This window comes from Dermochelys coriacea, chromosome 3, assembly GCF_009764565.3.
Source record: "Dermochelys coriacea isolate rDerCor1 chromosome 3, rDerCor1.pri.v4, whole genome shotgun sequence".
Classification (NCBI taxonomy): Eukaryota; Metazoa; Chordata; order Testudines; family Dermochelyidae; genus Dermochelys; species Dermochelys coriacea.
In genome coordinates this window covers 157930351-157943658 of record NC_050070.1, presented here as the reverse complement: position 1 = coordinate 157943658, position 13308 = coordinate 157930351, and the positions used below count along the sequence as shown (strand labels likewise).

The window sequence follows — 13308 nt, the reverse complement described above, 5'->3', positions numbered from 1 at the left end:
TTTGGAAGAAAAGTGAAAAAGATACCCTTTTCCATGTGTTTGTGGGTTCCTGCCCCTAAGCCAGTTTTGCAATGAAAATGTGTTACTGTGACCTTTCTGTCTGATATCTCAGAGAATAGACTAACCTGAGCCAGAGCTGAAGGAGCCACAGGTGAAGTCTGGCAAGCGATATCACTACATGCACACCCACATATGGCCTAACACTGCAATGCATACCCATACTATCATAGCTGGTTTGGATACTAACTGAAATATGTGTTTCTAAAGTACGGATGCTGTCCTCAGGCAGATATGTTTTCTCTGATCTGGACTCAATCAGTTCTCCTATGAACTCTATCATCTCTGATGTGGTAAGTGACTACTTTTCATAGTTCATTGGTGGCCCAGCCAGATGGAGAGAGATAGACGGCATTCCAAGCTCACTGCTATCTGCAACTGGGATCTGCCTCTGATCAGCCAGCCATCCAAGCAAGGGAAGACATGAATGCCTGGTCTTCTCAGGTAGGCTGCTCACACTGCTAGGCATTTTGTAATGACTCTCAGTGCTGTGAAGAATCTGAATGACAGTATCGCTATCCAACAGCCATTTGTCTGAAGTGATAGCTGACCAGGCCTGAGAGGACAGGGTAAGGTATCTCCCAAAGATGGTTGCTGGTTCCTAATCAGCTCTGATGTGGCTCCCAACACTGTCATCAAGTCTGTTACCGAGTTGAAAGGGCAGATTGGGCAACAGAGGAGGAAGATGGGCTTATCCTCGAATATCTGATCACTTCTGTCATTGATACTCCACCTCTCTACCATGGTTGAGGCCATTGCTTCTGTGAGGACTGATATTTGTAGGGATTTTCGTAGGGTGTTGGTGTATCAATCCCCAGTGACCTCAGCAAGCTTCATCCCTTCAAATTGAAAGTCCTGTATATACCGGATTCTCACTCTAGAGTCCTGAAATAGCAAGAGACAGGTACAAATTCCAAGGTTCAGGTTTTTGGCTCTTCAAGTTACTAACACAAGCACAGGTCCTTGCAAGCTCACAAATACTTGCAACCAGCTCCCGATGTAAATATTTGTAACCAAACAACAAAAACAGCACACACATACACACACAAAGTGTGACTCAGAATTTCTCTTCCAACCTCTTAAGGGAGGTGTGCGGGTTAGTGAATTCAGCAAAGTTAGTGTCTAACATGTAATTATATAGTGTATTTTAGAAGTCTCCATTTAAGTTACATATTCAAACTTCTAATTATCAAGATAACATTTTCAGTATATAGTTGCTGAATTTTGAAAGGAAAAAGTAATTTTCTCTTTTTAAAGAAGCCATATTCTCTGGATTTCTATTGCTGATGTCTAACAACTCAAGGGATGTTTCTAAAATAAACCCTAACTGAATTGAGCAGACACAGCTTACTTAATAACAGTATATTACAATGTTATATTTATACACACAAATGCAACCAAAACAGGTGAGATTCAACTATTATCTCACAGAATAGAAGGCTCCTTAGTGTAAACACTTTACAAAGGTAACTAAAAGAAAGACATGAATAAAGATTCAGAGAGCTTGGGTACCCCATCTCAGGAAAAGATTCTGCAACAAGCATGACACAAACCATTGGCATGTCTACACCAGAGCATGAAACCATAGCTAATTCAACTCGTATGATTGCACCAACATAAAGAGCAATCATGCATTGTAGAGTAGACATACGATTTCATCTACCATTCTGTTACATGTCCACAAGCACCATAGTAGTGAGGTGGACTACCTTCCGAGTATCCACAGTTTGACAGCTCCCTGAATCATTGGCTTGTGATAGATTTCGAAAGGGTTTCTGGGAGGCCAAAGGACTTATGTGAGAATGGGACAAATTCCCAAAATTCCCTAAGAAATTATGTCATTTCCACAAGTTATTTTCAAAATAAAGGATTGACTGAACTACTTAGAGCTATTTGTTCACAGACACAGTTCTTTTTTTGAGGTCTTGCAAATTATGTGGCTTCAGTGATGGTGTAAAGGGTTCTGGCAATAATTCCTGGGGATAGACATAGCCTAGAAATGCATGGAATTCATGCTGCAACTCAATGACAAATGTTGTCTCCCAACCCTGGCTTCAATCGGCTCTATGAAATACATTTAACAAGCAAAGCTCTGCTTTTGAATGATGACCTTGATTACAGACTGTTGGGACAGAGTTGTAGTCAAGACCAGAATGAGCAGCAGTGGCTGCAGAACTTCAGAAAGAGGAAGGAGACTTTTCTCTGCCTCTCCGGAAAGAAGGTCTAAACACCGCAGTGCCAGACCACAAAGATGAGAAACCTCTAACCATGGAGGGCTGCTAGGTTTCTCAGCACTGACCATTCAGAGATCTGGTGGAAAGGACATTCCACCACCAAGTCAGTCTGGCACAGCTGGCAAAGTGCCGTTCACATGCCCAAAGACATCTAAACCTCAATTCACCTTGAAGATTTTGACTTAGTAGATGACATACCGCTTCTAAACGGACATGGCAGTTGGACTGTAGGGACTATCTTATTGCAAAGTCTGGAGATACTAGCAGAGTGCAGGACTCCACACAGAGGCATGGTTCAGGCTTCTATTTCAAGAAAAGAATCTCTAACATATTTGGGAACTTTGTAGCTATTCTGGAATATTCCACCATAAAGTTTTGGGATATTCAAAAGTATTCTCACACTCTACATATTTTAATATGCTACTGTACCTCATTACATCTTCCATAAGAATTATATGCTGCAAGACGCAATACATTTTAAGAGAATTTGCTAAAACTATCTTCCTCTCAACAGGAAGGGAGGCAGAATTGAATATACTGATGGTCTATCAATACGGAACAGCATCCTTGGAATGGTGGTTAGTGAATGGTAACTAAATTTACTTTTGCCTACATTTAATTTCCGTAACATCAAAACTACAAAACTGTTTTGGTTTCACAGAAAAAATGATCTCCCAAGTATTCTTCAAATTACCTACTATAACAAGGATAGGAAACAGCTGCTTAAACCTGGGCATTGCTTGCATGTATTTGTCATTCAAGAGCTATTAAGATGTGTGAATGGATATAACCATTGTTATTTCACCCACAGGCAAGACCCAAATGAAACCTCATTCAATTTAGTTATTTCATTGTCTTACATTTGGAATTTTTCCTTTTTTACTTGCTGAAGTTGACATTATTGTACACAATTACCAGAATACACCTCGACATCTGGCACAAACAGCTATTTGCACCCAGTGGAGTTTCAAAACTAAGATGTCTCTCCATGTCAAGAAATAAGTAAGACATTCTCCCTTCAGATTAGGGGAACTGCAACAGGCACCATACCTAGCTTTATTACAAATGTAAGTGTGGAAAAAAAGTTTGCCTCTAGTTCCTATATAAATTAAACAGCTATTTTAAGTCAAGTTTTGGGAACTGGAATGCAAGATAAAATCACTGATGTCAAAGAACAAAATGAACTGAAAATGTTCATATTTCAGTGAAAATATTGCCAAATACAAACACTGGAAACAGTGGATAATTGTCAAGTTGTTATTTAAAACTTGGTATTCAAGTGGAATAAATTTAAACCTTATGGTCTTAATAAACTAATACTCTGTCCTCTAAGCAAAACCATAATTCTGAGAAAACTCCACTCCCTCTGCCACTTGTGATGGTTAGAAATAGATGATTCTGCAGAAACACTCCTTATAAATCAAATAGACATGAAAGTAGATTTTAAGGAAACTATAGTGTAAAATCTACTTTTCTACTGGAGAGGGCAAGACATACTCAGACTGGTGCTTTTCTTAAAAATTAAAGTCCCAAACTTTATAAAAAGATCAAACATATACAAGAATATTAAACTCCCACCTTCCCAGACAGTTTGCAGAGATTAATAGAGAGAATAAACCAGGCCAAATACACCCCTTTCTTTAATAAGACACGTTAAATTCAGAAACTGCTTCCCGTATTTGTAGATATGCTACATTCAACTGCTCATTCATAATAAACCACTTAATAAATCACTTAAAAGCAACCTGCAAAAGAAAAAAAATAAATATATGGCTTGTGCTCTTTTCATACATTCATAGAGGTTAAGGCCAGAATGGACCCTTGTATTATCTAGTTTGACCACCCATATATTGCAGGCCATTAACTTTCACTCAGTTACCCCTACACTGAGGCCATGATCACGTCTTTGACTCAAGTATAACTTGGCTAAAGCTTACCTTCCAGAAAGGCTTCCCATCTTGACTTGAAGACATCAAGAGATGAAGAACCCACCACTTCCCCTGGCAGTTTGTTCCAGTGGTTAATCACCGTCACTGTTAAAAATTTGTGCCTAATTTCTTATAAGAATTTATGTGGCTTCAGCATCCAGGCACTAGTTCTTCTTTCTGTATTTCTCTGCAAGATGAAAAAGCCCCTTGGTACCCTGTATTTCTTCCACATGAAAATACTTATATGCTATAATAAAGTCTCACAATCTCCTTTTTGATAAATTGGACAGACTGAGTTAGTTCTTTCAGTTGTCACTGTAAGGCATTTTTTTCTACGCCTCAAATAATTTTTCTGGCTCTTTTCTGCCTCTCCAGTTTTCCCCTCAAATATCCTTTTTAAAACATGGATACCCACAGTATTCCAGTATTGGTCTCACCAATATGATACACAGAGATAAAAATCACCTCCCTACTCCTACTCACTACTCCCAAGTTTATACATCCAAAGATTGCAGTTGTGTTGTTTTATATTCAAGAAATCCACTAGATTTAATTATTCATTGCTACTAACTTAACAACAGTCTTTATTGGATACATACAGAGCATTTTAACTCAGGTCAATTTATCAGCCTAACCTAAAACCAAAGCCTCTTCTCACTGTCACCTCCCACACCCTGAAGATCCTATTTGTCCTTAAAGTTACAGAAACACCACAGTTCATTTTATTTTATTTTTTAAAAGCACACACTTATTCATAAAGCAGAAATCTCTCTTAACACCTTCTTTAAGTCTTTTTACAGGTCTCCTATGATGCAATAACCATCTAACTCCTATATTTGCTATATTATGGAAGTTGTTCTTACTACTTAGAGGAATGATGGCATTTTCATTTTCTTGCTGTCCTTCTTGCTGAACTATATCATTTCTTCTTTCAGCAGAGTCTGGTCTTGCCGGTAACAATTGAAAGCATCTTAGATTTTGACTATAGACTTGACCATTATTAGTCATGGCATCATAAGGTCATGACCTCTAATTACAGTGGCTTTCTGAGCTCATTTTGTACCATTATAGATATGTACTCTATCATGCAGTGTCAAATAAGGTAGTTCATGCAATCCTCTATCATAATAATTATTTTGACACAAACTTGACTGATATTTATAATTATTCTTTTACTTATAACCTTCTTGAAAACACATAGGTAATCTGTTTCTAAGCTTTTGTTCAACAACCACCATGCAGGTGATAAACCTTGTTGTAATGGCATAAACTTTGTAAGTATAGGATAAACCTGTAATTTAATAATGCCAAATATAAAATAGTATTAATTTCTTCAGTTTTTGTTAGTTATCTTTTTACTATTTTAACACCATTTTCAATTAGGCCTTTAGATTGTGGATTACCTAGACTTGATGTAATAGCTTTGAAATCATATGCAACCGCAAAACTTTTAAAATCTCTTGACTGTGAAACTGAGGTCCATTATCAGTCACTACCATATCATTCCTTGCAAAAATTTATTTAATTTTATTAATGACTTTTTTGGCACATGTGTTTTCTAGTACAGATATTTTAGGAAAATGTGAAAAATAATTAAGAACTACAACATACTACAACATATGCACATCCTTTATATTCAAGTAGATCTAAGCCTGCTTTAAACCAAGGTCTTCAGTTTTCTTGAATAAATGTCATAGGTTGTTTACACTACGCATTTCTATATTTTTGATGTCACATTCTTTTATATAATCTATATAATTTATAAACGACAGTAGAACCTCAAAGATACAAACACCAGAGTTACGGACTGACTAGTCAACTGGATACCAAGTGAAACCAGAAGTTACCAATCAGGCAGCAGCAGAGATAAAAAAAAAAAAAAAAGGAAATACTGTACCTGTATTGCATCTTAAAAGGTAGGCACATCTGGGCTGCCTATCCCTGTCCCCATCCCCACTCCCACGCACAGGGCAGCCACTTACAGCAAGATGCTGGAGCTGCCAGCCCAAGGCAGCTGGAGCCAGACCAACAGAGTAGTGTCAGCGCTGGGGTCTGCATCACTTTCAAAACCCCCACCTCCGCCACAGGGAGGGGGATGCGTTGTTTTTACCCCGTATCTGCTAGGCGATGCGCTGTTTTCTCTCTCTCACACATACACACACATTCCTCTGCCAGGAGGACAAGCTTGCAAACTCATGAGGGGGCTGAGCATGAAGCCTCAGCTGCTGCTGAAGCCTGACCTTGAGTGTCAGCTGCTAGATCTGAAGCCTGAACTGTGCTTTTTTCAGAGTTACGAACATATCAAAGTTACGAAGAACCTCCATTCTTGAGGTGTCCGTAACTCTGAGGTTCTACTGTACTTGAGATCTGTCAGTTAGCCAGTTCTTAATCCATTTAATGTTGCTTTACTGATATTGTATAGTGCTAATTTTTTAATCAGAATGTCATGTGGTACCAACTCAAATGCCTTACAAAAGTTTATTACAGCTATACATGCATCCGATGAAGTGAGCTGTAGCTCACGAAAGCTTATGCTCTAATAAATTTGTTAGTCTCTAAGGTGCCACAAGTACTCCTTTTCTTTTTACAGCTACACAGTTACCTTTATCAATCAAACTTGTAAATTCAATGAAATCAGGTTTGACAAAACTTATTTCCATAAAACCACATTGACTGGCTTTAGTTATATTCCAATGATTTAGTTCATCATCAATTGAATAAAGCATATTGAGTTTTCTACTATTTTACCTAGATCTGCTGTCAGGCTAACCATCCTACAGTTACCTGTGTCATCCCATTGCCCTTTTTGAATATTGGTACAAAATCAGCACTCTTCCAGATGTCAAGAATTAGCTCAGTATTCTAAGATTTATTAAAAAGTAACACCAGCAGGCCAGATATTACACCACCCAACCCCTTTAAGATTTTTGAGGGCACATTATCCTGCTCTTTGGATTAAGGCTTGGTCTACACTAGGAATTTACTTTACTATCACTTTGCCTCTCATAGTGTGAAAAATCCATACCCCCATGACACATACAGACCTACCCCACAGTGTAGACCAGCACTGGGTTGATGGAAGGATTCTTCCATCGACGTAGCTACCACCTCTTGGTGAGGTGGATTACCTATGCTGACAGGAGAAGCCATCCTGTAGGCAAAGGTAGTGTCTACACTGAAGCATTATAGTGATGCAGTTGCACCACTGCAGCATTTTAAGGGTAGACAAACCCTTAAAATGCTTATCCCTAGCAGATGTTGTCTTAACAGTCTCCTTATTTACAAGTGGACTGGAAAGTATTTCATCATCCTCGTGATAAAAGATCATCCTGCATCTTTCCAACACAAAAATATTTATTCAATAATTCTGCCTTTTCTGCATCATTATCAACAGTTTTACCATGCTAGGATTTATTTTGTTCCTGGAGGTGGCGGGGGGGAGAGGGGGGAACACACACACACCCACCCCTGTATCATCCTTAGTTAATTTCCAACCAAAAAAGTTAGCACCCGCCGCCCCTCCCCCCCACACACACTTGTGAAAGGCAGGCTGCCCTGTTTGTACAGCCCCATCTTCCACTGGAATGTGGCTCAATGCTCCATCAAACCAAAACCTACAGATTCACAGCAAAATTAGGAAAGACTACAGTTGAAAATTTTGAGAATTCTAAAGCAAAAACAGAACCCCTCCCCGCAAGCTTTTATACTTTATTGTATCATGAAGAAAAAGGTACAAGTCTAATTTTTGAACAATTGTTTGAAGGCATATTTAAGTGGAACAGTCAAAGGCCAGTAACGCAACAATAACGCCTGCTAGGAAAGGAAAAATTTAAGAAGGGTTCCAAGAAATTTTCCAATTAATTTGTATGATATAAATCATTGTAATATTTTCTACTGCTGTAGTCAAAATGGTATCATGATTAGGTTTCTCAAACAATATTCTTTACATTCTAACAGGTAAAGCAACATGAAACGGAAACAATCATGCATCTTTATTCCCAACTATCACATGAATTGCACTTGTCATTGATTGTCTGGCATTGGTCACATGCTTTCTCCAAGGACACGTTTCAAACTTGTAGAAAGTTTAAGAGCATCATATGACTTCAACAGCTATTAGATTCCGCCCAATACTATGTTAAACCCTGAAGACAGTCCTCTTCTATACTTTTCAGAATGAGACAGCTAAAAGGGCAAAATGTTATTTAATTCCCAGTTAAAATTAAGTATTTAAAATATATTAATCCCATTGGAAAGACTGTTCTGCTAGTAGCAGCATATGGTAGATCTACATACAACTGATCTCCTTGATAAATGCCACAGGAAGTTAGAGGCATTTTTCTAAAGTTAGGTCATAGACCAGATAGAGTGCTAGTTAACTGAAGAAGAGCTGTGTGTGGCTCAGAAGTTTTCTTTCTCACCAACAGACATTGGTCCAATAAAAGATATTACCTCACTCATCTTCTCTCTCTAAGTTACTTCAGAGAGGATCTCTATCTCATGATCCCATACCATCACAGTTAGGATCAGGAGCAATACTTGAGCTGAAACGGTTTATGTATAAGTGAGAGAGGTATATTGGCAGGATACACTCTGGGAGGGTCCCTGGATTCACTTGGTCCAAAATAGCCTAATCTTACTACAAAAAGTTTCAATTTTTCCTAGTTTTGGGAAAGAGGAAAATGAGGGTGGTCACTAGTGGAACAGGATAGGGATTGTTCTAATTTTTATTTTGCTTGGCTATAGCTTGCTGGGAGTCAGGCTGGATTTATTGGAACTGTGATAATAATTAAGGGAGTTGTGATTGCTTTCCAAATCCATTCAACATTGCCATCTGATTCTCTCTTGCTACATACATCTCACTCTTCCCAAAAGAAGAGCACATTATATTCAACAGTATTTTCATAAAAAGTTTAGTGCTTACTGTACATTTGCATAGAAAAGTTGTTTTTTTTTAAGAACACAAATAATTTAATTATACACTAGCTTGTTAAAGGAGGAGCAAGATGAAAATTGAAAATTTAAGAAATATCTTTAAGATGCTCAGACATGTTTGGAAAGAACTAGACAGGCTTCACATTGCTTTACTTGGGGTTATAATCTGATTTTAAGACTACTGAACCCATGCGGTTTCTTTCTTTCAAACTTCAACAGCAGAGAATTCTTGTTTTCAATCGTATTAATACGAGACTTCTAGTACCATACCAAATTATATTTTTGATACAATTTCTCAAACATTTTCACAGAAACCATAAAGGCATTTCAAAAGCAATGAACAATATAACCTCATTAGTTTACAAACATAACTTTTTCATTTTGTACAAAGATATGTGCAATCATGTTTGTAATATATATTTTAGAAAGAGTATAGTTTATGTTAATTTTAACATGCCTGGAAAAGTTTGATCTATACTGATTAAAATCTATATTTATAAAATGAAAGGAAAAATTTAGCCACAGAAAAAGTTAGTTTAGAAAAACAAGCATCTTGCTACCAAATGCTGTCCTACATTTAGATGTCTTACTAAACATTGTAATTACGAGAAACCAAAATGGATTTCTAAATGTTTCAAGATGAACGAGCCACTGAGTAATTTGCAAGATATGCAATTATCTTCTGAATTCAAATACATACAATATTAATACTTACCATAAAAAAATGCAAATTACCCATTTCAGCTTATGCAGGTACTGAGGAAATCAGTGTAGGATGCAGGCCAATTAAAATTTTAGAATATCACCAGACAAGAGAAACCATAATGAAATCTAAGAGCAAAATATACCAAGTGATGTGGAAAGAGTGTGTTAGACAAAAGTATTTTTTCCCTGAAAAATTAGCTTTTCACTGATTCAGCCTGATGGGGTTATACATTCTTGGACATGTTAATCCCTACAGAATGGAGCCCCTGGGCAGTTAAAGTTTTGTTAAAACTGGAGCATTGACCTGATGATTCATGTCAGTTATCCAGGCTAAATGTCCCTAGTTAAAAAGAGACCGAAAGGAGAAACAAAGAAGTCTAAACAGTTTCCAGCTCAAGTCCTGTTTGGGACTACATCAACGTGAACTAGGTACCTTTTAGTTCACGCCAGCAGGGTCTACGTGAGGCAGTTAGAGAACAACACTTTAGAACACTCTACAATTCACATCCCCATAGTTTGGACTGTGTAGACAAGCCCTTAAGTCTTGATCACTCATTTTAGTATATGCTAATACCACCTGCTGGGAAAAAGGTGAACTAACTGAAAGTTGAGCATCTTGATTGGCTGGAATGTCCTAGAATAAAAATGGTATCTTTAAAACATTTTGATTGGCTGGAACAGCAGCAATTAAAAATAGAAGTGAATGGCTACTGATTGATTGAAATACTAGAGATACTTCATAATCTAGAGAACATTCCAAAAACAGTGAGAAATTAACAACAGTAGCATAACAAATTATGCAGAATCTGGGAAAGCCAAAATCATTTGTATAGAAATTTTTTTTTTATTAGACATGGAAAAACTGCTAAAGCTAAAGCTAAGTGCAAATTTTGTTCTTTTGAATGTGTGACGCATGTAGATAGAACGGACAAACACTTGTTGAATTCCTGTGTTGCGTCCAACTACTGTAAAAGCTAGATTACTGCAGTCAAAACACAAAAAAAGAGAAGGCTGGTCTGCATCAAAATTTGTTTTCTTCTGTACATTCTCCTTCCCCGATGTCTTCAGCAGTACTAGTATGAAGCACACAGTCTTTTGATTAAGATAGTGATGAATAACAATGAAAGTGAAGCTAATTCCATTTCTTCATCTTCTAATAAGAATTTTGCTATTCTGCCTGCTTCAGCATTGAAAACTTCTACTCTTGCAAAGTCTTCAGATGTTCATCAAATTGGTACAAGACAATTTGAACAGAACATCCTGTGACCAGAAAAATTAATTTGACCATACATTTGCTAGAGGTATTTATAAGAGTAATACACCACTTCATGTAGTCCAAAATTCTTTACACGCTAGAATTTTTTTTTTTTTTTTGCAAGTTACATGCAATTTACAAAGTCACAAGTAGGAAATGGCTTCCGAATGCCAAAAGCAGATGATGTGAAAAAAGTTGCTGTGGTTGCACAAGTTCCTCATGAGTCTCTAGTCAGTGTCTGATGGAGAAGTATTTACAACAAGGGTGTCATCAATGTCATGGTGGTAATTCCACAACTAGTGTTTTGCTGATTCCAGTGCACAACTGAGCATCGCCACACATCCCAATATATTGCTGAGCAGTTTAAAAATATAATTAATGAATTGGGTCCATGTAAGGTTATTTCAGTTGTGACTGACAACACAGCTAATATGAAAGCTGTTTGGCCTTAGTTGATAAAATGAGCATCCACACCATGCAGCTTTTCACTCGTGATGTTTAAGATCTTATAACTTTCTCCTCACAACTCAGAAGTGAAAAGCATTGTCAAGGTTTTCAAAAAAACAACCAAGCATTGGCAGTGATTTTCAGCATCATTTAGTACAGCACTCAATTTCATCCACACCAAGACAGACTTCTCATAAGTGACAGGCAGCTTCTATTAAATGTCTCAAAGATCTTCCAATATTCAAGAAGGCTCTACAACCAGTTGCTGTCGAAGAAGGGGTGGCCAGGTGTTGCCCCTGAGTAAATCCCATTGACATTCTTGATGGTGTCTTTTGGATGTGAAACTCAAAATTCATTTCACTACTTGAATCTGTAGCTCAATCCATTCTGAATACGGAAAAGTTATAGTTCTACATTGCCTGATGCCAAGAACAAATTCCTGAACATTAAGAAACATTTGTGAGAATACTGAACGACCCACTTACAAAAGTTGAAGAGAAACAGATATAATAATAATATCATGGAAAAATCAAGTGATCACTCCCACACACAATGCTACGTACCTTCTTGATCCATGCTTCCAGAGCCAACTTGTGGCCTCAGTGACTATTGCAAATTTTAAAGGATATAACAAACAAATGATTCTGATGGAGGTAGCAAGTTCTAAAGCAAGAAGCAGCCCATTCAGTCATAAAACAATGCAGAGTGCAATCCCAGCAGTTGAATCAAAGCAGCTTGTTTTCTCCTTCATCATGGTGGGAAAGATTGTGTCGTTGCACTCTAGTTACAGTGGCACAAATTATTTTAACACTTCTGTGTACTACTACATGTGTGGAATGAAATTGGTCAGTTTGGGTGATCATATATTCAAAAACCAGAAACAGTCTAAAGACCTCATCTGCTAGGAATCTTATGACCACACATCACAATTTAAGATTAGTGAAGAAAATGGCACATGACAGTTGACTCAATATTCATCAGATGAAGAGCAATAAGGAGATACTGAGGAATCTGATGATGACAAGGATAGGTGCTGACTTTTGTTTTTGACAGCGGGTGCTTGCTCCCCCCTCTCCCTCCGCCTGCAGGTACTGAGTACCCCCTATTTTGGGGGGGATGCATGCTTGAGCCCCAGAGCACTCACAGAGTTGATGCCTAGGATGAAGAGACTAGACATCCAAAAATATTTAAAATAAATAGATTCTATTGTTGTTTAATCACGTGATTAATCACAATTTTTTAAATTTATTTAAATATTTTGGATGTTTTCTACATTTTCAAATATATTGATTTCAATTACAACACAGAAAACAAAGTATACAGTGCTCACTTTATATTTTTGATTACAAGTATTTGCATTGTAAAAAAAAACAAAAGAAATAGTATTTTTCAATTCACCTAAGTACTGTAGTGCAATCTCTTTATCATGAAAGTTAAACTTACAAATATTTAACCATTCCACCATTCCAGAGGACATGCTTCCATGCTGATGACGCTCATTAAAAAAAATAATGCGTTAATTAAATGTTGTGACTCAACTCCTTGGGGGAAAATTGTATGTCCCCTGCTCTGTTTTATTCGCATTCTGCCATATCTTTCATGTAATAGCAGTCTTGGATGATGACCCAGCACATGTTGTTCATTTTAAGAACACTTTTGCCGCAGATTTCACAAAGTGCAAAGAAGGTACCAATGTGAGATTTCTAAAGATACCTATAGCACTCGAACCAAGGTTTAAGAATCTGAA

The 13308-nt window shown here is 37.3% G+C and overlaps 1 protein-coding gene across 6 annotated transcripts in view; it reads right to left on the bottom strand.

The window, feature by feature from the left end:
- The window catches only part of LCLAT1 (lysocardiolipin acyltransferase 1), a 209723-nt gene that overhangs the window by 179469 nt on the left and 16946 nt on the right, over positions 1–13308 (bottom strand). For 3 of the 6 annotated variants that reach the window (XR_006280198.1, XM_043511647.1, XM_038396929.2), the window contains exon 2: positions 4229–4406. The exons of 2 other annotated variants lie outside the window; for them this stretch is intronic. Coding sequence is in view for 2 of the 4 variants with exons in the window: in XM_043511647.1 (XP_043367582.1) it covers positions 4229–4248 (20 nt within the window). In the remaining 2 variants the exon portion in view is untranslated. Of the gene's footprint in view, positions 1–4228; positions 4407–13308 lie in introns of those variants that run through there. One more of the 6 variants, XM_043511645.1, reaches the window with a different exon arrangement.